The 26,710-nt window shown below is 36.2% G+C and overlaps 1 protein-coding gene across 1 annotated transcript; it reads right to left on the bottom strand.

Moving 5' to 3' along the window:
* Positions 1-17,709: 17,709 nt before the first annotated feature.
* LOC116168824 lies at positions 17,710-19,288 on the bottom strand. Its single transcript, XM_031484812.1, has 3 exons — positions 19,079-19,288; positions 18,534-19,019; positions 17,710-18,480 (listed from the first exon to the last, which is right to left on the bottom strand). Exons 2-3 carry the CDS (start codon positions 18,945-18,947, stop codon positions 17,833-17,835), a joined length of 1,062 nt encoding a protein of 353 aa, XP_031340672.1. The 5' UTR covers positions 18,948-19,019; positions 19,079-19,288; the 3' UTR covers positions 17,710-17,832.
* Between the last annotated feature and the right edge of the window lie 7,422 nt (positions 19,289-26,710).

Below are 26,710 nucleotides of genomic sequence, written 5' to 3'. Positions count from 1 at the left end.
AAATTCGTAGGTATACAGACTAGTTATTTAGTGTCAGTAGGATATTATCCTAGCACTTTCACTATTACGATGCATTTACACAACATATGCATTTGAACCTAAATAATTCGTAAATCTATCAACTACGCTTTACCTTTAACATTATTTTCGCCTTATCATGAAGTGATGTCTTTCCTGTTTAATTGGAAAATTACGTACGCAGCAACTTCTCAATTTCCCCTTATAATGCGTTTGATAATCATTGTTACCATTTTTCGTGTGCAAGTTGCTTTTTGCATTGTTCCAATATATGAATGTACTTCAAGGTTGAATAAAGGACAGTATGCTCCATTAACTATCAACCATAATGATACGTCAGAGAGGAAATGGGCATTTATACCATTTTCGTTACACAAAAAATTGATAAAAATCGAACGAATATTGAATTTAGAGACGTCTTTTAATAAATACCAAGTTTACAACTAGTAACAATTAGAAAAACGGTCTACACTCAAGTCTCAAACCTCACCTTTGGCTTTCAAAACAAACTGGGTTAAATGTCAATTACCTTAAAAAAAACAGTCTACGCAAAAATAATAAATAAACACGTGGAGAACTTAGGACGCGGTAGACTAGAACGCTATGACTATAAGAAAAATAATGCAGAAATGTCGTATACTGGGGGTTCTCGTGCGTAAAGGGTGCGAAGGCTCGCAATTCGTCGAATATCTATCGTCTGATTTCCTTCTTAACAGGAAATGCCTTCTACAGTTGCTGGTGTGCTGAAGATAGCAAACCGGAAAACGGTCCGAGGGCTGCTAATGCCTTTTTGGTAACAATGTTAATATTGCGCAAACTGACGCAGGTTCAAGAATCGCGCTTGTTCAATTAGAGCCGTTATTTTTTCTCCATAAGTCAGGTTCTCGCGGTGTGTCCGATTAACAGCAAAATTGCAGAATAGGCACTCTTCTATAAAAACGAGTTGGTTCGGGTTTTGTCAGTTCAACATTGGGACAGGAATAAACTTCATAACTTGCTTTTCTCTAATATTTTAAATGCGCATATAGCCCATACCTGTGACCTATTATTTAAAATACGGATGGTTTAATCAGGTGTAACTACATTTAAATAACTACAAATGACGCGACCCGTTACATAATACACTCCCTTGTTTTCCTTTCGGCGAAATAAGCGCAGAATTCAAAGAACGAGAATCGGGCATAGCCTTCTTGCAATGGAAACCAACAAACTGTGTTCCGGAAGTAAAACCTTATTTTACAGCAGCAGATCTTGAATTGAAATTTTAAAAGGTTTGAATGAGTATGCTAAGTCTCTCTTTAACAGTACGAGTAGATAAAGTGACCACTTTAACGGCAAGGGTAGATAAGGTGAAACAAATAACATCTGTCATTTCTATTAAACATGGTACGAAGGCACAACCTAAGGTTACTATTGTTGACGTCTAAATTAAATTCAGAATTTTCAAAAGTTTTAGACTGATTTATATGGCTTCTGTTACAGAATAAAGTTTTGAATTATACACGACAATTAATAAAGGGCAACTAATCTTCTCGTAACTGGATCGTTAAAAAATCCCTTTATCGTCGTGTATAGTAAATAACTGTTACGAGACTCTTCCAACGAAAATCAATTTTAGGATTGGTCGGGTACACCCAAAAACTAGAAATGGAGAAGGAGGTAGTCATTGCTCGTAGAGTAGAAAAAAGCTGGCAGATGAAATAATAGAGCCCAGGGTCCTCAAGGTACAGTTCACGGACGGCGTAGTAACGAAAAAAACAACAAGGCGTTGGACGACTGTGCAGGGCTATCCGTCGTTCAGGAGACGCTATGAGACCTAGGCACGGCAAAAGTGTTTTCAAAACTAGACCGCGTACTGACAAGTTCCGATGGAGCCCGAATCAAAATACCTAACTGTCTTTACAGCATCGGACGGACCCAGCTATCAATTCAAAGTCATGCCTTTCGGCCTTAAACATGCGCCGGCCACATTACAGAAATCACTAAGGTCATCTTAACATTTGAAATTTTCTGGGCATGCCGATGGGAAGACTTGATCCGTCTTATATGAATGACGTAGAGAACAAAGAGTGTCTTCTCGTGGTATTTTTACCAGTTGGTAAAAATCGCCGATCAAGAAGTTTTACCATTTACTGGTTGTGGATGCCGTTGTCGCCCCTATAATTTATACCGTAAATATAGAGCATTATACAAGATTATTTGTCGGCTATCGCAATGGTATATATTTCGCTCAAAATGTAAGCTACCATACAATTGCTGGATAGACAAGAGAGATGGCAACCGGCAAAAAGTTTAAAGTGTTTGTGCTTTCTTTCGCTGCAAAGAATGGTATTTCCAAACTTTGGAACATTGATCATTTTTCCCATACATAAATAAATTAGAATTAATAAATGGCAAGGAACCTGAAGGACGTTTGTGCCGATTTCAAATTCGTCAACCATACTTCGAAATTCACTTTCAACTGTAGTGTACTTAACCAGGTTCTACGTTAACTTCACACTACAAGAACACGGAAATAAAGTCAACCCGGCAACGTTTAAAAATGGCCACCCATATGAAGATTCCTTCCAAAACTAAACAAGATCCCGCTCAAATTTTAGAAGTGGCACGTGATAAAACATCTAAGACAGGGCCCCCTTACGTTAGTTGTAAACAACCCTATGACCTGAAGCACAGTAGGGAAAGAACGTAAAATAAACCAGTGAAATTGTGAAAAGTTTGTTTAATAATGATCGTAATTATTATGATTGTAAAAACTCGGAAATTTAAGTCAAAACAAAATACATTGCAAAAATAAACTTTGAAAATGGTAGTTCACCGAGTAAAAATAGAAATAGGCTGGAAAAAAAAGATCTTACCAATAAAAAAAAACCAGCCGTCAAATTAATATTAAATTGTGTAGTAAAATTAATTGTTTCATGTTTGTAATGATGTGAATGCGTAACATAAAATTATAACACCACAAAAAGTAGCAGGTAAACTTCAAGAGGGAACATATAGGCTAAAAACAAGTTTTGGGAATTATAGGTCAGGTAAGCAGGTACCAAGATTCTAAGAAAGGGTGAAATACACAGGATGTGACTCATCTTTGGTGTAATAAAGTCCTTTTGTTAAAAGCAAGATGGGAAATTGCATGGCATTGTAGGCAAATTTAACTAAAAACAAAATATGGGGAAATTACGAATCGTAACTCATTTATCGTACATAGATTCTAAACTGGAAAGATTTGGTTAGCATAATCCGGCTCCGGCAAGATAGGTAACCCGCCCCTGGTTTCGGGGTTTCTAGCCTACAGTTGAATGTCGCAGACAATCACGGAATTAGGTGTAGTCGCTCAATTTTGACTACAGTTTTTACCACCTCCGTGACTGCTTCATTCACGGAGAAAATTGTTAGTTACAAACAACAAGTCAGTACATACATAAAACGAATCGGTAATTTCCACACATTAAAATAAAATGATCAAAACTTAGATTAATGTTCCTTCAGGGACAAGACCAAGTAGTCAATATTAATTAACATAAATTAAGCAAACATTACACCAAAAACGTAAACGATTACAAACAAAGAGATAACGGTATTAAACATACTATACATTACTAACATTGCATTACGGTTAAATCAAGTAAATTTCAAAAACAAAGATTGAAACACACAAAAAATATAAAATGCGGCATACAAAACACAAATGCGATATAAAGAAATGCAAAAATTACTACCAGCATTACATAACACAAAATGACAACAAACTTTTATGGAGCGACTCGTTCACGACCGACATTCAAGACAAGATGCCAAACGTAACCCACGGTCGTGCAGTCCATCGTATGGTTACATGACCCTCCCACGAATCAACTTTTTACCTAGTTTAGTTACCTATATTAAAAACTAGGTGCTTAGGAAATGAAAAACATCGGAAATCGCGAATTCACAATTACCTGGCCAAGATGAGGATATCGCCATGAAAATAGTACCTACAGGACGACTTTGCTTAGTTTTAAGAGTGTGGATAACCATCGCAAACCTATTTGCAACCAAGTAGAAGCGAGCGACTATAACAAACACTCACCACCTACCTGCTTCTCCATTATTACAAAATAATTAGCAAAATAAAGACTGAATATCATGACGTAGGTACACGCATTCGTACAATTTACCAGTTTACAGAAAGCTGAAAACGCGGGGGAAGCGAGTTGGGGTTGCGATCAGATAACGGCGTGAAATCAGCGCATAACAACGCGGTTTACCCTATTATAACACGGTGCTCACTTCACCCTCGCACACTGTACGATCACTTACCCGTTTTACCCACACGAGCCATGTAACTTCGTATAAATGCATTCTAGATAAATCGCCCCGATAAAATATGGACTTTAGTTTCGTATTAATGTAGAGAATGATGCATGCGGCAATATTAGGTACGGTGTGTGCGTATACATACGCACGATGTAAACAATTATGAATGCGGAGTCAATTTGAATTTACATAAATTCGAATATGAAATGACTCAGATTATTTTCGCATTATTGGAAGTGGTCCCATTAATATGTATGGACAGGTACCTTTTCGTCCGATTGGGTAATGTAATTATTTCTCTGCATCATTACATCGCAATTCCAACTCTTAACCTAACACAATTTTCTGTAGGGATCTTTTACATAATTATTTAGGTGTAATAACATGACGTTGCAGGCTATTATCAAAGAGGTACTCTTTGCTATTATGATGAATGCGATGTCTATCTGAGAGAATACGTCACCTTGGACAGCGAAATGAAGCTTTCGTTATACTTGTAATTCTTGCTCAACAGTCTTTTTCTGAAACCGATTATAGGTACCTACTAATAGCAATAATTTACAGATGAACCACTGTTTGCTTTTCTTGAACATTTAGCATTGATTTAGTCGGATTGCACATCTTGACAGACTAGAGTATAGTGTCATCCGCGAAAAAAAAGTTGTAGGAATTCGGTTGTTGGTGGAGAACGTAGGGCAATGCGCGTTAAGGCACGTAGCAATTCGCGTTGAACCATTAGAGACAATTATCGCGACGTTGTCAGCAAAGTTAAGTCGGTCACAATCTATCATGGAAAGTGTTTATCCTAACCATAAATGGAAAAATAATAATTTAAACTTGTAAATGTACGTTATTTATCGATACCGTGAACTTTCCATGTTGTAATAATTTATTTTAGAGATTATAGTCTATTAAACAATAATTTGAATTTCATTATTAATGGAAAAAGGAAATTATCTTTTCAAGCGACTGTGATGAGGTGCCGCATAACGAAGGTAACCGAAACTAAGTGCTAACTGATAAGTGGTCATCATTAGTGACAGAAACAGCGCAGGTCTTTCTTGCGAGAGAGAGTGGTGGGGTTAGAGCTGCATATCAATTAATCAGGTGCTATATAACGCTCGACGGATTACCTACATTTTTTCGGTATTTCGATTTCCAATTAGCCATTCATTTAGGAAATCCAGGATTTTGTATCAATCTTCTTTCCAATCATTTGGATCCTTGGATCTTTTTAAGTAGACCATTCGGTACTTCCAATTGAACGATCCACGGATATCACTACCTTTAGTTTACTGTAAATAAGGTAACCTTACTTTCTATTCCCCATTCAAAATAAACCGTTTCCTTTAAGGACGTTGAAAGACGTAAGTGCCCAGCCCACAACAATCCCCGCCGGAAAACTTACACTTCAACGTTGTCATTTCAGATAGTATGAAGGTCGAAATTGTATGCTCTACTATCGATTTTGGTAAATTTGTCTCAAAATTGCAGTGGCAACGAGAAACTCACGAAAAAACTCACACGCATTTGTGCGACTTTTTGTCTCCATTCCTTTTAGAGATAAAAGAGACACCTATTGCTCAATGCTAATACCAAAATTGTAGGAAATTTTAAGTTCTACAAGGTTTCCCAAAAAAATTTACATTGAAAAACTAGATTTTGTCGTTATTTTGACTGGTTTTCCAAGATGGCGGCGCGCGCACAGCTCCGTTAAGGTCGAAACTAGGATTAACATTAGGAGACATACATATAAAAAATAAAAAATCGAAACTACCCGAATAATTACGATTGCATATCACTAACTGTAGTGGCTATTTAGATTTTTGTCGTTATTTAGTTTAATTTTTCAGATATAAAGAAAAATTGCCATTCTCATTGTTTAAAAATATTCCGTTATATTGAGCTAGCCGACGGCAACAATTTTTTGGAAAAATGTGGCGCTATAATTTAAATAAAAAAGTTTAGTGCGAGAGAGTATTTCAGTCTTGGTTTGGTAATTACATTTATAAATATACAAAATGGAAAATGAAACGTTGAGTAATTTGTTGAGTCTAATATCTGTAACAGGAATAGAGTTAATTTTAGTATGAATTGGTGATACTGCCAGCCCAGTGCACATGGGCAATGGGACATTCTTTAATCACTCAAGTGTAATAGCTTTCTGGCTGTGGCCACTCGAGGAACCACCATTAAAATAGGTTACCAAATTTACGCAAATTTCGTTTTGACACAATCTTGTTATGTATTAATGTTTGTTAATCTCTTAAGTTTTTTTGTGTGAATGTAATTTCAGTCTTGCGGAACCAAAAAAAAAACACTGTGAACAAAAAAAAATTCGGAACCAAATTTTGTTGAACCAAAACCAGGATTGGAACCGTTATATATCTTGTTGTGTAAACAACGTCTTGCAAACGTTATATCCGATATAATAATATAATAAATTAAACAAATATAGCAAACGAGCTCCTGGGTATGGCTATAACATGTGCAAAACCAAATTTTAAACCTGATGTTAGTTTTGCTTTTATTTAAAGTGTATATGTATGAAATTTCATTTGAATGCCTCCATAAATAATAAAGTTGGCACTGCGCATGCGGAAAACCAAATTTTGAAACTGGCGTTAAATTTGGTTTTATTCCAAGTGCCTAGGTATCAAATTTTATTTAAATACCTCCATAAATAAGAAAGTTGGCATTGCGCATGCGCAAAACGAAATTTTGAAATTGGCGTCAAATTTACTTTTATTCCAAGTGGCTATGTATCAAATTTGATTTAAATCCCACCATAAATAAGAAAGTTGGCACTGCGCATGCGCAAAACCAAATTTTGTAACTGGCGTTAAATTTGCTTTTATTCCAAGTGGCTATGTATCAAATTTCATTTAAATACCTTCATAAATAAAAAAGTTTGCAATTCGGTCTGTAAATGGTCGAGATGCGCAAAGGGCACTGTGAATGCTGCTCGATTAGGCTCAACTTTTGGAATTGTGTTTTATATGTCTAAAGCTATGCGCATATTGAATTTCATGCAATTCGGTTCATAACTAACGGAGATGTCAAAAGGGCCTACTTTATTTTTGGACTACATTGCCAATTCACGAACTCCGATCTACAAACTTGATAAAGAATCCACCTGCAAAATTTCATCGTAATCGGTCCATTCGTTTATGAGTTATCGTGCTAACGGACGGACACCGCACCCTGTATGTGAGAAGAATTTTAAGTTAGTACAGTAAATCTGGAAGAGGGGGAGGGGGGGTATAACGAAGAAGCACAGAATTGAGAATTGAGCTATTTCATTTGAATTTTTATTTCTGCAGTGTTATTTTCCTTTTAGAATTCTTTTTAATGGCGTATGATTTATTTAGATTTCTATATATTGAATTGTAAAAAGTGAAATTGCGTGTTAAAATTTAATTAACCCTTTTTATCAATGTGGGAATACGTAACGGGAGATTTAGGTGTTCAATGATATGCGCATTAGTTCGGCGAAAGTAGCGACGCGTTCTGTCGAAGCTGGCGTTATCAAGGTTAATTATTATTGACGTTTTATCTGTAAAACCGGAAGAAGGAAATTTACTTTATTATGAGAGTGACATACCGTTAAATACGGCAAGTAGGAAGCTGCAAGCTAGCTGGTTCACGACGGTTGGAAATCGTACGTTTCTTTACGCTATTTTTATTCGGGCGTTCCGCCCTATTTGATTGATTAAAGATTAAAGTTGTGAGGAGTTAAACGCGAGTAGTCCGCATTCGGAAAAAGTCAGTCAGTCAGTCAAGTTGAAGTAAAGAAGAATTGCACCGTGAGACCTGCAAGGTTTTCTTATTATCAAAGTTAAAGTTTGTACCGTCTGAATAGCCACCGGCAGTTCGTCATTCGTTCGTCGAGTTAATATGTTCGAGTTTGCGTTCTAAAGAAAAGTGCAGTTCAGAAGCTGTCAAAGTTTATGCGTTCGCCTTGATTATAGCAAACCGTTGATTTGAACGACCAGATTATTAGAATTATTAAAAGAAAAAAAAAAGGTAAGTAATTTTCATATTTTCTTATTTCTTTTGTCGAAAGCATGGTTTTTTTCCTGAAGATTAGAAGCTACGTTCTCCAGGAATTCTACGCTCTATCAAAAACGCTGTCGTATATATTCTTCCTAAAATAAAGGCGTGTGTTGGCGCACGACATATTCCATCTGCATCTTCTTTGACACTCTGATGTCTTAGTATAAGGTTGACCACCAAATTTCATTATTGAACTATTAAACGGTTGTCCAGGTTTAGAATCTGCGTTAGAACTCTAGTAAAATTCTGTAAATAAGGGCTAGGTCCACATAAGCCCACGACACCTAAACGTATAAAAGTAGTAATTAGTTATTATGTACAGTACAGAAAATGACCGTATATTGCCACAACCATAAATCAACATATTCAATACGAAACCACAGATTTTTAAATATTAAAATTTTAACCGCCAAAGTTTAGTTATGTGAGGGACACGTCGCTGCGGTTAGATCATTTAAGGGTAAATTACATACATCCACCTAGATCATTTTCGTTAAACTCCCCACGTGCCTGCGCAAATTTATTATCTTCATAAAACCATTGTGTATTGTTAAACAATTAATATGCTCTTTGATAATTAATTACTCGCGTTTTGGAAGTCATACAAAGAGAAAAGAGGAGATAATTAGTGCTAGTAAATAATGCACGTGTTCATATTTTTAACGCAACAGCAACAAAGCAAAACAAAAGAGTAGAAGTAAGATTATTTATTCTACGTTTTACCCGGAAGGAACACAGGTACGAAACAATGTAGGAGAACGGAGTAATGAAGCTTTGTACAGAAAGTACTCGTAAAACTTGGCTAAAAGTAATTATTGTATTATGTTCAAAGCAACAATTTTGAATCATTTTTCGTTAGGCGATCATAGGCATTATAAAATCTCATCTGCCTACATAAAAATGGGAGCGTACGTAATTAAGATGTACAATTAAGCGCCCGGGTGCTGCAGAAAGCCATAATTATATTTTTTTTGTATAACATTAGTACGAGGCACGGACAGAAAATTTCCCATTTTCATTATAATCGACGCGAACGTATCTGTAACAACTGATACCTAATATAAGAATTGGCACTCGGCCCAAGCTAGGGGGTATGTATACGTTCATTGTACGCACTAATATACTAGTCGTACATGTTTTGTACATCAGTAAATAAGTAAGGATCCCCATCCCACCCCACACCCAGTCGTGCATCGGCAAAGTATGGTGTTGAGATGCTACTGAGTCGTTAATTGTCACCGGATTTAGGATTCTATTGCCTTCTCAGGTCCATACCCATTGGGTTGGTTATATCAGACCATGACAACTCCGTTTACGCGCGCGATTAATTACGTATTGAAAATCGCTCTACTAAACCCCTTTTGTTGTAAAATCTACGTGAAATAAGCCAGATCAACCACGTACCTACAGTTGAAATCACGAAAAGTGAGGCGTCACTAGTTTGTGAACCAATTTCAAACGAGTTCTTTATTCTCTATTACATGTTAACACATGAGCGTAAAGAAGATGGCTCCCTGGTTTAATCAGCCTTGTGATGTATCAAGCTAACGTTGAACTTAACGCGCAGGTTATCTGTCAACTGTCAAGAACGTTATTTTTCGTATATTAAATAACGTAAAATAACGTTCTTTGGAGATAACCTGCACGTTAAGTTTGACGATTCTGATACATCACAGACCCGAATGACTTGTTAGTACACAACTATAACATTCATTATGCGTATGATTATAATTAACTTTCCCCCTTAAATATCATTGTAAATATTGATCACAGCGAAAAAGTCAATAGAATCTTGTGTGTGGAGAAATGTATGTGGATTACTTAAGTGTAGAATTGTTTTGCTGTGGGCCACCGTGATGTATTCCTAACGTTAAACTTAACGTGCAGGTTTTCTGTCAAAAAACGGTATCGTTCATTATTTAATATGGGAAAATGCCGGTTTCTATAGACGTTAAGTTTAACGTTAGGGCTGATTATTATTATGAGACAGGTTATGTTCTAACCAAAGGCAGGCACACAAACCCCAAACATATCCTCTATTATTATTATGAGAAAGATCATGTCCTTGCCAAAATGGCAGGCGTTTGAGCTATTACAAATTGGAAAAGAAGTAAGTGAGCACATTTCCTGGAAGGTTCTGAGTGGCTCTTTTTCCTTCCTTGTAATCAATGAACACACTTGACAATCATGTACCATGCGGTTTGTTAGTTTTGGCGGGAGTTTTGATTTTTGATTATGGTTTGCGCGGTCACTTTTCGGCTGGGCTTGGATTATTACAACCAAATGTTAAACTTAGAATTTTAGAAATAAGAATACTTTTTCTCACCTCCGTTTAGGAACGCGTCACATTGAGAGAAAATTTGCAAAAAGAAAGGGCATGCCCGTATTTGGATATGTCTTATGGTTGTCGAGAACAAAATTAAAAAGAAATGCAATTTTTAGGACTTTTAGGAGATGGTTTCCAAACGAAACATTTACGATCCTCGGTTATTTGCAATACACGTTTATTTTGGTCTCTTTTATTGTTCAATTTTTTTTGCCATAACTCAAATGTAGCACACCCTCTATATTTCGTGTTGTGAAACTGGAAGCTTGTGTACCTCAGTTTTGTATTATTTTTGCCGTATCCGAGTCATGTGGAATCCTAAACGTGTTTAAATTGCTCACCTCTTTTTGAATGAAACTTAAACTTCAGGCGTACATCAAGTGTTTTAACAGGTTAGGGTTTGTGTTCAGAAATTAAAATTTTGTAGATAAGAATATTGTGGGTCTGGTTGATAGAGTCTCGACTAAATCTATTTGAAAATAAAGATACAAAAAGAAAAAAATATATAAATTCAAACATCCGTGCTAGATTCTTCTTTATATTCTTCATAGACTAGAGAAATGAGACTGTCGCTCAACTATTTGTCACCATTGGTTCAAACAGGCACAATAACTATATTTTAAAACAATATTTAATTGCTGTATCTTCACAATTACTTTTAAAATTTTTTTTATAAACAACTACTGGCTTGCCCAAATTAACTAGAGATTAAAAATTTACTGTGTTCATAATAAACACAATTTTTAAAAACAATTACCAATCCAAAATTAGACCTTAACTTTCCCCAACACTACCAAAAACTTTACACATGGAAACATACGAATTGTATTAATGCACAAGTCAGTTTAAATAAAAGCAATAATTTCGTATCTGTCCCACATGATTAATCAAAAACAAACTTCTTTGTAACTTACCATGAGGTTGAGCGCCACCCAGTTTCTTTAAATTATCGAACCTTCCTCTTAGGAAACTGGAAGCTATCGTTGTATAGTATAAGGGAACTATTAAAGGTAGAACGGTTGATAGAGTTGGCGCTGCGTTTCCTCAAACCCGCCGCATAAACGGCCAACCAGCTCAGGGTTAGGAACACAAAATAAGAGCTTAAGATCTTGCACCGCGGTAGTTCGTTCTGAGCATATGATCTTCGTAACTTCGTTGCACTTAACAATGTGGTTGAGCGCCGCTCAATTTCTAATTAATTGGATGACGCCTTCATAAGGAAGTGGTGGTCTCAAACAACAACAACAAACTCGATTATAACTTATCCGAGACGACAAAGATAGTGATTAGGTACTGACGTTCACAAATTGCTGCAATGTAATCGCATATAACCCATAAAGGGCAAAATGTTTATCAACTAAGACGAAGGCGATTGTTCCTTTGTCTTGGATCGAATCGAGATATTAAACCTCCTGCATGGCCCGTTGGCCCATTTATTTATTTATCAACAGGTGGAAAGATATGTCAAAGGTATCGGCACTCGCAGACAATGGTGGACTTAATTCAAGGTTACCACACTCGTATGTCGAATAAGAATTGTAGGTACAGTGACGTATCCCGAATTTATACTGATATTTAAAATTAAAACCCTAAAAGAAATCAAAGGTAACCCCTTTTCCTTGATAACATAAAATTTACATACCTCTTAATTCAGATAAAGCAACAATTTTATTGTTGATAGAAATTGCAGTACACAAATATCACCCGAAATCTAAAGAAAGGTACACTCTAAGACGTACACGAAATGCAAATGTTGGTAATTACGATAAGAAAGGAAGAACGCAAATTAAATACTCACTATAGCAGTTATAGGTGAAATCCGTCCAATGAATTACCTCGGATCCCCAAATAATGAATTCAATCGCCAGAGATCAGTAAATATGGATGATGTAACCGGCTGGTTACTTTTCAACTCTTCCTACCTTTTCTTTCTCAAACTATTTTATTTAGGGGTGGTTTTTCTTACATGATTGTTGTTGGGCGCCGGCTACCTTCAGTCGATGATCCTCTTCTGGCCTCGAGGAAATGGGAAAGGATAAATGAATAAAAATCAAGTCTTTATTAAAACCTATAACGTTCTTTTTCTCTTAGAAAATCGCCTTTTTGCTGTAAATAACACACGTCAAAAGAGATGGGGGTTGAGGCGGTACGTTCCTGTAAAAGTAGGGTTAACTCATTCATTCACAAAAATTCACTGCATAGAAAGGAAAATCTGTCTTTATTACGTTAGTCAAAAACCAAAATATTTACTCTAAAACCGCCGAGTACAGAAAGAAACTTAGTTCTCGTTTCATAAATTAGTATACAATTAGATCGAAAATCAAAACAAACTGCTGTAAATGCGTGTAGTAACGTCTCCAGGCTCTAGTTGTTAAAATGAAAGCAAACAGTGCTCCAAGCACTTATTTGAATGCAACCCTAGTAGGTGATTAAACCGCCTTTACAATAACACAAATTCAAACGACAATGCAATAGTCTACGACGGGGCGAACAACAAAGACTATAAACTACAAAGCGATAATGCTGACCGGTTTATAAATACCTTGTCTATTGTTAATGTGTACTAGGATTTGGAGTGCGGTCTTGGTCTCGCTCCGATCGATGTTGAAATCCAATGAACTCAGGACCGCGCACTGTAAGCTGCTATTCGAGTTTCGAAACAGCCAATCACAGGCAGGCAGGTTTCAACGCGACTTTTTCGGCACCCTCCAAGTAGACTGTGCACGGACCGCGCATAGAACGTGCTTTATTTACCGTTATTACAATTCTTAAGAATTCGGTTTCAAAATTAAACTTGACATCTCTATTTAATTTGTAATCGATTGCGTTACGTTAACAATTTACAACAATCTCCATAATGTAAAAGTATCCCAAAAAGTAAACAACAGAATACTTGTATCTCGATCCACGATCGAAAACGTTAACAACGCCCCACTATCTCTGTAGAAGGCAACACATCCACATAAGTAACACCACCGAAATCAAATCGATCATAAGTTAATTGAAATTACTTAGTTGCGAATGAACGACTTTTAAGTTTAACAACAATTAACATTGGTATAATTCCCGAAGGAGGAGAGACCCACTAATTACAACCTTAATTATTTGAAAGAAAGATAGGTGAACACAAACGACCCATTGGCTCAATTTCTTTATCTTCGCTGCAAGCGCTGTCTGTAGGTTAACTTAGATAAGGTGTTGATTTTGCGTGCACGGCAGCATTCCCCGAATTGATAAACAGCTAAGTCTAATTGAACAGGTGTACTAATACGGCAATGGTTGAAGGATCAAATGCCAAAATCCTAAAAAGAACAGACGAGATAAAGGGAAAATGCCCGTACTTACCTGTGCATCCACTATGAATTCGATTTATAGCCTCCACATGAGAGAAAAAATGTATCTCGATTCAAAACTAATTTGAGGTCGTGCGTCGCCAGTAACATTCAATACGATTTTTAGCGATGCACACAACTGCTCTTAAACGATTAACAAGTACCACCAGGGGAAAGAAGTGAAAATGTGCACCCAACGGGTCTGAACGAATGAACCTATGATTAATTCGCCACGCACGAATTCGATTTGCATTTGCCAAATACAGATTACAGTGAACCTCAAACAAATAATACAGCGATACTCAATCAATAATAATTTATATGCAGATACTTGGAATATATAACTGTTACAAATACTACAATAACAAGTGAACATTGAATTGAACTAAAAAGCTTATGAGTAATTTCCTGGATTCACTTATGGAATACAATGCAATAACTTCGTGAAAGTGTCTAATTATGATTCATGATTCCCCGTTACTACAAGCATTTTCTTTTCTTATTTGTCTCCTCTTTCTGAGTTTAATAATATTGTGTAACAATTGTGGGTCAGTGAAACTTTTACTCTTTAATTGCAATCGATTTGTCTTCTTTGGCTTCTCTGTAAAGGAGCAATCAACGATTGCACAAAGCCCGTTAGTTAGTATATCGATGAATAATAATGCGGCATCACCTGCAAATAATTTGGTAGGCTTTACACCCATATTGTAGAAACAACGTCATAAATATAAAACAATGGCGCAATATGCCAAAAATTGTGATTTAGTTGGATAAAATGGCGACCGTGTTTACATTAATTAGGTTTATTTGTCCTATCTACTAAACCACATTGCCAAAATATGAATTTGTTTAGAAATTAATGCGTATAATTTGAAGTGATCTATTTATTTGTCCAAATTGCTTAAACAGTGACCGTGATATATGTTCCCTACAACATATTAAAATAAATTGAAGCCAGTATCGCCACATGCCCACATATACATAATTTATAACAAATGGAAAAGTTTCACGACTTCACTCATGCAGAAAAAGAAATATAAACCACAATTCCATTTCTAATAAATATTCAAGAGCATTTCTCGAATGAAGCTTCTTATGTAAACCCCAAACAAACTCGAACATAAAAATATAAGGAATTCAAAACGATTTACTCCTGGTGGTGGTCATTCTTTATTCCCGTCTAAAACTATAAATACGCGTTTAGGAAGCCTAACGAATCGCATTTCTTAAATACTTTGGAATGAAATAATAAACAGTTTTCACGGTCGGTTTCGGGGGCGCGCCGAACGTTTGACTAAATATTAAATTTATCGCGTAAATTTCAAAAGAACGCGTATAACACTTTGGCAGTTCTGTTACGATTCCTATCGTTTGAACTCAAATTATACTATTGCGAGTTTCCAATTTCAGTAAACTTTACTCCATTACATAAAAATAATTCGATTACCTCAGCGTAACAAAATTCACCTTATATAAGCAGTATAAAATCACCCTCTCGTATTGTTGGCGACGCAATATTTCTACGAGACTGTATTCAAAATAATAGTGTACCCATTCCATGCAGTGGTCCGTGTGCAAATCTGCCGTCAAGCCGATTCAATTACGATCTTATCTACAAAATAGATGACAGTTATTTCCATGAAAGGGCAATACCCATAAGGATCACTATAATGCTATATTTCCATTCTTGCAGACCGAAATTCGTCCTTACGGCCCGTCTAACTACAGAACATGTCAAGCTAAAGACGTTTTTCATTTTATTTAATTTCGTATGTAACCAAAAAGATGACACTGCGGTCGTTTTGTGTTTTTGTTTGCGCTTGTAATGGATATTCTTTGCGAGGGAGCTTTTTGTAATCAATGGTTAAATGAGTTTGCGTTTTGGAATAGCTCCTATCGGTTTAATCTGTACTCGCATTTTTCATTGTGAATGTGTGTTTTTTTAATTTTTTACTTTTCTCCGCATTTACGTCCTTTAATTTAAATTAAAAGCTTTATGTGTATGTCAAGTTATGCAATGGAACCCTCCCGCGTTTTATACACTTTATACAAATGATTTTTACACCCCTAAAACCTTCCAAAAGTTGCGACTAAGCGAAACCTATTTAGGTGCATCATGATTTATTACAGTGTACCTACTTCAAATGATTCAGCTATATCAATGAATAAAACTGCACTTGCAGCCTGCAGGTAACGGTACTGTCAACCTACCACAAGAACCATCGCGATACACCTATCGATGGATCAAGCGAGATCTCACGACAAACATCAAGAACACAAATTGGGTACTTAGTCTTACCTAAATTGAACAAACAATAAATAAGAAAGTTGGTACTGCACGCATCCTACACAAAACCAAATTTGGAAAATGGCGCTACATTTGCTTTTATTCCAAGTGGCTATGTATCAAATTTTATTTAAATGCCTCCATAAATAAGAACGAATTTGATTTCAATCATAATCAGCCATAGAATTATTTCCATAAGAAACACATTGTAAACTTCGAGGCAAAAATGTAAGGTTGATACCAAAATGAAATACTAAGTGTTTAGTATCACTGGTGTAATTTTTTCTCTATCGAGTGACGTAAAAATCCAATATGGCGTCCATTAAAAATAAGGAAGTTGATGTCAATGGCCCGTATGAATAAAAATAAGCAAATGCTTATACTTGAAAAATTCAAAGTAAATACTCATAAGTGTCCCTTTATACTGGTTTGTTTAGCAGCGCTGCACTGCGTCCTGTCTTTCTGCTTAACAGTGCTGCTAAGTCGCCCAGTGGGAAGGAGCACTTACGAGTATTTACTTTGAAATTTGCAAGTATAAGCATTTGCTTACTTTTATTCATACGGGCCAATATCTCGGAAGCCGCCATTTTATAAAAAATTTTTCTACGTTCATTGAATTTATCCCATCCCATCGAATCTTGCAACTTTTACAATAACTTGAAATTACATAAATTAAAAAATCATTTTATTTATTCAGAAACTATTAAATACGCTTTAAATGCGTATATTAGTCAATTTCAAAGACACATAAACGATTTTAATGCTATATTTCCTTTTAAATGGACAAATGCGCTTTAAACAATTTTTTTCACTACTAGCGTCTGATGACATGATTATTAACCTTTTTTCCACTTGTAAAGTAGGCTTTCTCGGCATTTGTTCAAAGTGGTTAATAATTTTTTATTATTAACTAGTAGTCAATAATGAGAACTGTCACGCTGTCACATTTAGAAAACACAACCCGAAATTTGGCTCAATGAACGTTTAGACAAGTTCTCTAAAACGAATAATTGCCACCATCGCAATTTCCAGAGAAATTACATACCTAAAATTATCACATTTTGAAAAAATTCGAACGAAATTACTCTTTGAAAAATCTCAATGACAGAACAAAATACGGCCTATTTGACTTGTACTTCCACGTACTTGATTGACGTGTTAAATTAATAAACAAAAATTCTGTCCAACCGTTAACTCTCTTATCAATATAATATGTTAATTTAGAGGATTTCAAGTGCTAGTAGTGAAAAAAATAGTATATATACCACGGTAGAGAAGTCTCTTATTGCCTTCGCACCTTACACCCCTCGGCGCAAGCGCCTCGAGATGTAATCTTGGTGCTCAGGCAATAATACTGGACTTCTCTACCTTGATATATAATGTACTATTTTGCACTCGCGAGGGTAAAAATCCGTTTCTATGATCACAAAACAGGGACAGAAATTGCATTTCAGTCCCTTGAGAAATAATGATAATGAAAACTCCCTGATATTTATATAGGTTATATTAACTCAAACTTAAAAAGGTACATTGTTTATATTTAAATTAAACGTTATATTTTCACATTTTGTAAAATTTACCGCTGGAATTTTATTAATCAATAGATTCGAATCAGAACTGGCTCCCGATGTTATATTGACATTTGAGGTAGTGCTACCTTGAATAATCTGATTTGCAATCTTCGTTTTGTTGGCCACAGAGTTCTCAATGTAGCTTTCCGCGACTGTGGTGGACTTCCACCCACCATGCCGTTTTATAGTGGTGATGTCAGCTCCAGCATCCGCCAATAGAGTGGTGGAGGAACGCCTCATGCAGTGCCCCGTATAGAGTTCTGGGTTTGGTAATTTTAAGTAATTGGCGATCATATTTGGCACCTTGCCAAGCGTGTTTTTCCCAACCGGCTGAGTACATTTTCCGTTCTTGTAGAAAACAAAAAATCGTCCATGGTTAGTTCCAGGTCGAAGGGACGTGTATTTGCGAATTATCTGAAGAAAATCCACTTTACCGCCTTCATTACTCGCTATAACGAACGTTCTGGATGTTTTGTTTTTTGTATGTGGCAGGGTAATTATGAAAGAAGACCCCACATCTTCAACGTTATCCAGTGTCATATTGACCAATTCGTCAGTGCGACATGCGCCAGATATTCCAAAAATCAACGCAACCTAAAGAGGAAATGGTTAGCAATGTTTAATACGTTAAGTAAACGCAATTTTACCTTTCGCATAAGATGGGTATCATCGTCAGCTTCAAGCAAGAATTTTTCCACCTCTTCTCTATTAAATATTTTCGATTTTTTCGGAGAATATCCATCAGAATTCCTTTTTAAAAATGATATCAATTTTGGAAATTTGTTGATGTCAACATTGTCGTAAATGAGCATACAAGACCTCACCATGGAATATTGTGCCCATACCGTTGAACATTTGTACTTTTTGGCTTTTTCGCTAAAGTAAACCAACATAACATTGTCGGTGACGGTCGCGACATCTTTTTCTATGCACCAGTCTTTAAAACCTTTATATGCTGCTTCATACAACTTTTTCGACTTATCAGGTAGTAAATTCACAACAGCAGCGTTAGCGGCGTTTGTAATTTCATAAGGTTCTTCAGAACAACCCGCAACTTCCATTTTAATTCACGCACTTTTTCAACAGCAAACATTGTTTGTTTATCTGTTGCCATGGTTTATCTGAATTCTCGACTAACATGATTACATTTTAATTTATTGGTTGCCACGGTTATACTTAATTCTCCACTAACCTGATTAATATGTGGTTATAATCTTCAAAGAACCATCAATTCATTTAAAGAGTATAGGTAAACGTCGACGCGAATGCAAAAAATAGTATATACACCTCTGGAGCGAAATGCCATTTTCCCTTGGTGCTTTGTAGCCCTCGGGCTCCGCTTCGCTTCGCCCTCTGGCTACAAATCGCACCGCGGGAAAAATAATGCATTTCTCTCCCTTGATGTATAATGTACTATGTATAATGTACTATATTGTGAGCCAGGCGAGCGAATCGAGCTCGCCTTCGGCTGCCGAGTTTTACGCATGAGATTATTTTACTCCCGTCCAAAACAAGTCACCTTAACAAAGAACAGAGAAATATTAAAGGTTCTTGAGGATGAGATGAGGGTATATGTTTTTCAAAAACACAACATAATACTTAATCAAGGAAAAAAATTAGTTTTTAAAAGATTCTCATCCTTCATATCTTTACTAACGGTAAAAAAGACCCTAGACTCAAAGTTAAGAAGTTAAGGATCAAAGTCAGGAAGCAAGGCTCAGATTCAGAACACAGTATGCAAAGTTAAGGTACCCACGAATTGAACAAGTACAAATTGTGCACAACCCTTGTGCAGGTAAAGCACATTTTTTTTTAAACACCCCTTCGAAATTTCTTCCATAAATAAGAAAGTTGGCACTGCACATCCTACACAAAACTAAATTTAGAAAATGGCGCTACATTTGCTTTTATTCCAAGTGGCTATGTATCAAATTTCATTTAAATCCTTCCATAAATAAGAGAGTTGGCACTGCGCAGGCGCAAAACGAAATTTTGAAACTGGCGTTAAATTTGGTTTTATTGCAAGTGGCTATTTGTATCAAATTTTATTTAAATGCCCAATGGCTATATTTCTTCCAAACGTCCCAATCGCCCTTTTTAGGTACTTTCCTTTGACAATTCACTCTTAAGATATAAGGAATTATAACCGATCACGACAAGGGATCGAGGAGGAAGACTATGGTTAGTATAAATTAATTCCTTTCGTTGAGACCTTTCATTAGATTACCATGAATGTTCCTCTCCCCCCCCCCTTTCCTTCCAACCGTACTTTGATAAGAAGGACAAAAAGAAGGGCAATTTTTTCGATGAGACCTTTCATTAGAATACGTATGAAGGGTAGAACATGTGTTTACCCCCCCCCCCATTTTCTAAAGTTTAATTTGGCAAGTTACAAAAGATAAAAGGAGATACAAAAGATAAAAAAGATACAAAAGATGCAAAAGATACAAATGATACAAAAGATGCAAAAGGGGTGCAAATGTACAAAACTATACAGAACACTCAATGATTTAAAAAGCCAGATGTGTTAAGATTCATAGGTTGCATGTGCTATGAGTATACATGGAATGTACTAAGTACCTATATACGGCTTAAATATTCTTTTCAGGTGTCTTCTCTGAGTAGGCGGGGGATATTATCATATATAATACCATAAGTAGTCGAAGTATTGTCGAATATTTTTGAGGTGCTGTCACGAATGCTAGTTACGCTGATTAATACCACGAGCGCTTGCGCGAGTGGTATTAAAAAGCGTAACTAGCATGAGTGGAGCAGCAGCTCAAAAATAATCTACAAATACTTCGACTACGAATGGTATTCGGAGGACTATTCAATGAATCAAAAGAAAAATTAAGCATAATTACCCACGCGAATGTATTTCCATGACAACAATAAACGTCAAAATAAATTATGGAAGTTGCTTTTCATTTTGCTATTGATTCTATTCGAACTTTTGTGCTCCAAGCTAATTCGTTATGAGTGATTAAATTAAAAGATGTGGTGATAAGACGGTTGTCGAAATTGATTAACAAACTAAGAAGAATGTTCCGGTTAATACGACAAAATTTCGCGTCATTTCAGTGGTGGAAGTTTGACAAGTGTCATTGAATAATCGCATTGAATTGTCAGTAGTAATACCCGAGAGCTTCAAAATTATCGAATATTTCCCGAAAGTTTGGTTGCATAGCAACGGTGTGGTGACAAATTTGGCAGAACAAAAATCCCGAGCCCAAAATTTGACACCGCCCGTTGCAATGCAGCCAAACTTAAGGGAAATATTCGATTAATTTTGATGCTCGAGGGGTATTTGGCTAGATTATTTTTCAAATTTGGAAAGTAAACCACTTCACCAATTCTTGTCTTAGTTGCAAGATTTTTTATTTGAAATTTAATAATTTATCACCAATAATCATTAAGTTATTTACATTACACAATTACAAAACTGCAGATTGCATACAATTAATTTAAGTAAAGATTAGTACAATTGAAGGTACCGTTGTTGTAGACATTATTGTTTGTTTTAGGGGCATTATAGCTTGTGGAGGTAGCCGAATTCATTTCAACTGTAGATGTAGGATCTTGCCGCATTTTCTTTAATATTTGTTCATGGTGCTACTTATCTAGCTGCAAGTATGGTTTTATTGAATTGGCATTGGAGTGCCCGGTGATTTTAATAATTTGCTGCTCTTCAACTCCAGATTTTGCAAGTGTGGATACAGCAGTGGCCCTGCTCGAGTGGTTCGTTATTTTCTTGTCGGTAGTGTTAAGCCCAGCGCGTTTTGCAGAATCGTTCATCCATTTTCCCATAACATTTTTTCCTACAGGAACGTCTTTGTACCAGCCAACACCTTGCAAATCTCTCCAATTGGGGTTTACAGTTAAAAATAAACGGTCCGTCTTTATATTTTTACCTCAAAAAGACAATAACTTCTTTAACAACCTTACCAGACAGTAATCGAGAGCCTCTTCATTTGCAATTAGCCACTTACTATTTGCGCACTTCCGTTCTCCACCTTGTGTTGTCTTTGTGAACACAGGATTGTATTCAATTCTACCAGTATAAATACCATCGTTTCCCAATTCCTCCTTAAAGTGATGCACGAGTGTCGTTAGTCCTTCATTACCCCTCCAAGCCAATTCCACGGAAATGATAATAAATAATTTTCGTTGCAATCCCTCTGGTGTATTTTCGTTCCAGACGTTCATCATAGCTCTCTCTGTTGAATTCGTTGAAGTACTTGTCTTGTATCATTTTTGCAGTCTGGTTCCACATAGTTTTCACCACATTTTCTTTATAATTTTCTCCGTTCGATTTTCGCATGTTGAAAGCCCAATCTGTGTCAGCGAGTTGTTCATTTGAAGTGGTTTCCATTAATTCATAATTCCTGTCGGCGCAAAAGGAAGAAAACTTTTTCCAAACCATGTTTTTCGTTTTAAGGTCTAGCCACACATAAACGAGACGTGTACGATACGAGCGCGAGACGAGTGCCGGCACGAGCTCCGTCCCTTGACGTCCCAGTCGCACTGTAACGTAGACCCGTTGCGAGCGATAGTATACCTAACCTAGTTTGAGGGTTCAGTGATGTTTTCAAATTTTACTAGTACTGAATTGGCTATAATAGCCTTGGCGCTAGATGAAGAGGATAATTATAAAACTCAATCAAAGAAGAAAGTATGGGTCCATAATGCCTGGAAAAGTAGGGATACAGAAGGGGAATTTATAACACTGTATCCACATTTACTAGACGATGAAACAAAATTCTACGAATATTTTAGGATGACACAGGCAATTGCACTAAAAACACATACTGGACCTATACGCGCAGCGGCACCGGCACGAGAAAAATTAAACAAAACTCGTCGGCTCGTTGTCGTTAACCGAATCTCGTAGTCGTCTCGTGTTCGTTACGTTCATGTGAGGCTGAATGTATTTAAACCTGTGCTATTAATTAAAAACGAGCGTCGCACGACACTCGTCTCGTGCACGTATCGTGCACGTCTCGTTTATGTGTGGCTAGACCTTAACAACTTCTTATTTGTTATTTTGAACGAGAAAGAGATAATGATGGTCCACTGGTCGCAGCAGTAAAGAGGTTAGTAATGGTGTTTAACGGCACATTTTTCCTTAGTTTTTCTTGTATATTTTGTAGCGATTCTACACCGAAACGACTCATTTAGAGAAATGTTGCACTAAACTTGTATTAACTTACAAACGTCAAAATTACGATTACTAAGCGTTGTTAAACAAATGTCTTTATAGACATGGGTTGCTATTTGTTTCAAAAATATTTTCACTTGCCTAGCAACAAGCAGGGGTATATCCGAAAAATATCCGAAATAATTCTCTCCAGTAGCTTTGAATACGGCGTTTTCATTGGTCGACTGTTAAATGTGAAAAATAATCTAAAGAATGTGTTATGGCTGTTATCAGGTATATCCTATGAATATGCAATGAATCTGACCTTACTTCTTATACATCTAAGATATAAATATGGGTGACAGAGGGTGACAACTACACCAACAGCGACCTCATACTACTCGTTTGTTGAGATCGCCATTGCGTTTGTCGTTAGTGCCTTTGCTCAGTTACCTCAGTTGTAGGTGCGTGTGATTTGTGTGTGTGTGCACTGTAATAATAATAAATCCTTGATTTGCATTGATATATTTTGTTCTTATTTTGTAGTAACTACTTGTTAGATATGGCCACAACCTTCTGCGTTAACATTATTAATCAATGTGTACACTGTACAGTGTGAGATTGGTTTCCAGTGCATTACTTGCCAAAAACGTAACCGAACCGAAACTAAACCGTATATGTGTTAACGACCAATGTGTAGTTTGGACCCGAATAGAAACCGTATGAATCCGCTTCGTGGGAGCGAGGGAGCTTTCGGTTATATCAGATCTCTTTTAGGTACCGATTTTTTAAATATTTTTTTAAGAGCTATTATATAAACGTTTTCATTTGGTGTATAACTTATTTTCTCAAAAACAACCATTGAAAATTGGTATCGCCAAGAAGTACCGCATCCGTCATATGACCTGAGGCGGCAGACGATCGATTTAGCATACCCGGATAGGCCAAAGTGGAATTTTATCACTCTCGTTCAGTGGATTTCGAGCTAGCTCCCCTACTATATTTGTTGGCCAAATAAATAGAATTTTGTAATAGCCAAAAATTGCATGGTGTTCTGCTGTGGGTGTAAAACCCTGTTGTAAAGTAACCTTCGCAATTAAACACGTAAGTTAACTGGGCCCTTTTGGTTTCACTACCAATCAAGCAAGTTTATTATCATGAATTGCATCAAATCTTAACCTCGTCAAAGTACATGAAATTAATTGCATTGACAAAATCCTGAAATACCCAATTCCTCATTAGTCCATAGGCGAGGGTTTGGATAGTGAAATTCACCCTAAAAATCGTTCTCTACATTAAAATCTTCACGTTTGAGAAATTACTCACAATGACATGACCCGGTTCGGTCCACAGATGCCACAGTATCCACCACCATGACACCGCCGACACAAATTCGCCCAGCTTATATAATATCTCGGGCTGTCTGGGCGGAGGGCGACGATAAATCCACCTTAAATGAGAATTAAGGTTACATGTTTAAGAAAATGGGCCACGCACTCTCCTGCCGAATTGCGAACACTGGTGCAGGATATTTTTTGGTAATTCTTTAAAAGTTTTGAACTTCTCACTAGTTGTACTCCTCTTGATGATAGCATTTTGAATCTGTCACATTTTGAAGTGGAATGTTTCCGTATTCATAGCTACTTGATTAATTGATGCAAAACAAATTTCGTCAAACGTCTGGTCTGCGAAAGCACCTCCGTATATCTCCTTACGATTGTTTATTATACGAATTAAAAAAATGCGTACATCTTCACGGGTTTTTGTTTGGAACAAAAGGAAGGTTTCCATGAATTACTACAACCTGTAATGCATAACCTACTTTTATTGTTGTTTGCATGTCATGAGCTTGTGTTTGTGCTTTTGTTCTTACTCAAAAGATCCCGAACGCTCCCGAATATTCTCGAACAAACACGTCATATTTTCCGACAAGATTGCGTCACATGCGCCTTCGTTCTTTATCTCCGATCACTAATCTTTCATGGCGCATTCTGGAATATTCGCTACAATCTTGCCTCTGTCTATTGCGGTGGCGTTTTTTGTTGCGCTTTCAACGAGGTTCCCAAAAAATGCACCAAAACGGAAAGGGCACATACTCGTAAGTTAGTTCTAATGCATGAAACCGATGTATTTTACAGTTTCCGCGACGAAATTAATAATAAATGAAGATTTTGCTCTACCAACTTAATCAAAATGAGGGTATGAGAGGAAGTGCACCAAATTTCGAAGTGAGAATTTTTTATTATATTTTAAACCTTCACTTAATTTAAAACTTTATAACCTGAATGTCACTTGCAATACTAATAATTAGTAGTTTAATTAAAAGATTAATTTCAATAAGCCTCACCTCACCTATGATGGAAACCATTAACTGTAATCCTCCAATTTTATAAATCACGCAATTTCTTTTGTTATGGATAATTAAATAGTAGGCGCCGTTAATTTGGAATACCTACCTTCGATAAGCAGCAAAGTAAAATCAGTATTATCGGTATTATAATCATTAAGTCACACTGAAAATATCGATGTGACTATCTGCATCTACCTCAATTATTGTGTAAAAATACGTTACGCTTAACGGATTTTAGGTACCTAAACGCTTAATAATTTAGAGAGTCGGTAATTTGACAAAAAAATGCACTTTTCGATCGTGAATGTAATATCAATACCGTGTAATCGTAATGCTACCATATAAAGTGTAACCTAAAAAGAAGGGGGAAAATCCATTAGTAGGACAACTGACTGTTGGTTATTTTAGATCCGAAAAATGGAAGAACAATGTTTGAATGTCCCGAGTGACACGTTGGTCAGAACTTTTCGTGCAACCTGTCTAATACATCGAATATTGAAATAATTTAATCAGTAGTCTTCCTCTTGACTGAAAGGTTAATTCCATTAATACTTTGTGTCAGTGTTGAAAAGTGTTGGGTGATCTGTAGCGATGGGTTGGCAAACTTTTTACAAGCCTTTAAATAAATAATTTAATTCGAAATGTTGAATATGTAACGTCAAAGTATTCGCAATTTATACCTTTCTACATAGTAGGTACCCCTTTATTTTATTTACAATATACTTGTAGAGACAATTACTTATAGTGCAATTTGTAAAGGGTTCATTACAAATAGACTCAATTAGATGTCTCCACCTACCGTCAAATCTAAGGGTTGAAAGAATAGTACCCCATCCATAAAATGAAAATAAATGCAGGTAATTGATTAGCTACAACTTTGTTCATTGCATGCGTGTAATATCTGTCCATTTACAAGATTTTCTTTATTGCAATGAAAAAACCTCAATATATTTTTACCAGAGAAGAACTACGTGGGCACGTTCTCTATTGCTAACTTCAACAATCCCCTACATGACAAAATTTTAACACTAAAATGGAACGGTGGTTTTCACTTTACACAACTATTTAAAATTGGTAATATACTCGTACCTGACTCAGTTAGAAGAATTCCGTTGTTTAATATGAAACTTAACAAAAAACCGGAAAACTCGACTAACTCCTCCTAACCAAGTCCTTACACGAATGTTATATACAGTGGACAAAAATTTGCTTTCATAATATTAAACAGATACAAATATTATGGAGGCTTTATATAAATTTTATCTTTAAGAAATTGTTATGCACTTTTCTCGAGGTATCCTGAGTGTTTTATCTTTATTCCTCGTAAGTTCTGACCT

This window comes from Photinus pyralis, unplaced genomic scaffold (genome assembly GCF_008802855.1).
Source record: "Photinus pyralis isolate 1611_PpyrPB1 unplaced genomic scaffold, Ppyr1.3 Ppyr1.4_LG4, whole genome shotgun sequence".
Lineage (NCBI taxonomy): Eukaryota > Metazoa > Arthropoda > Insecta > Coleoptera > Lampyridae > Photinus > Photinus pyralis.
This window is presented reverse-complemented; position numbering and strand designations above follow the sequence as displayed.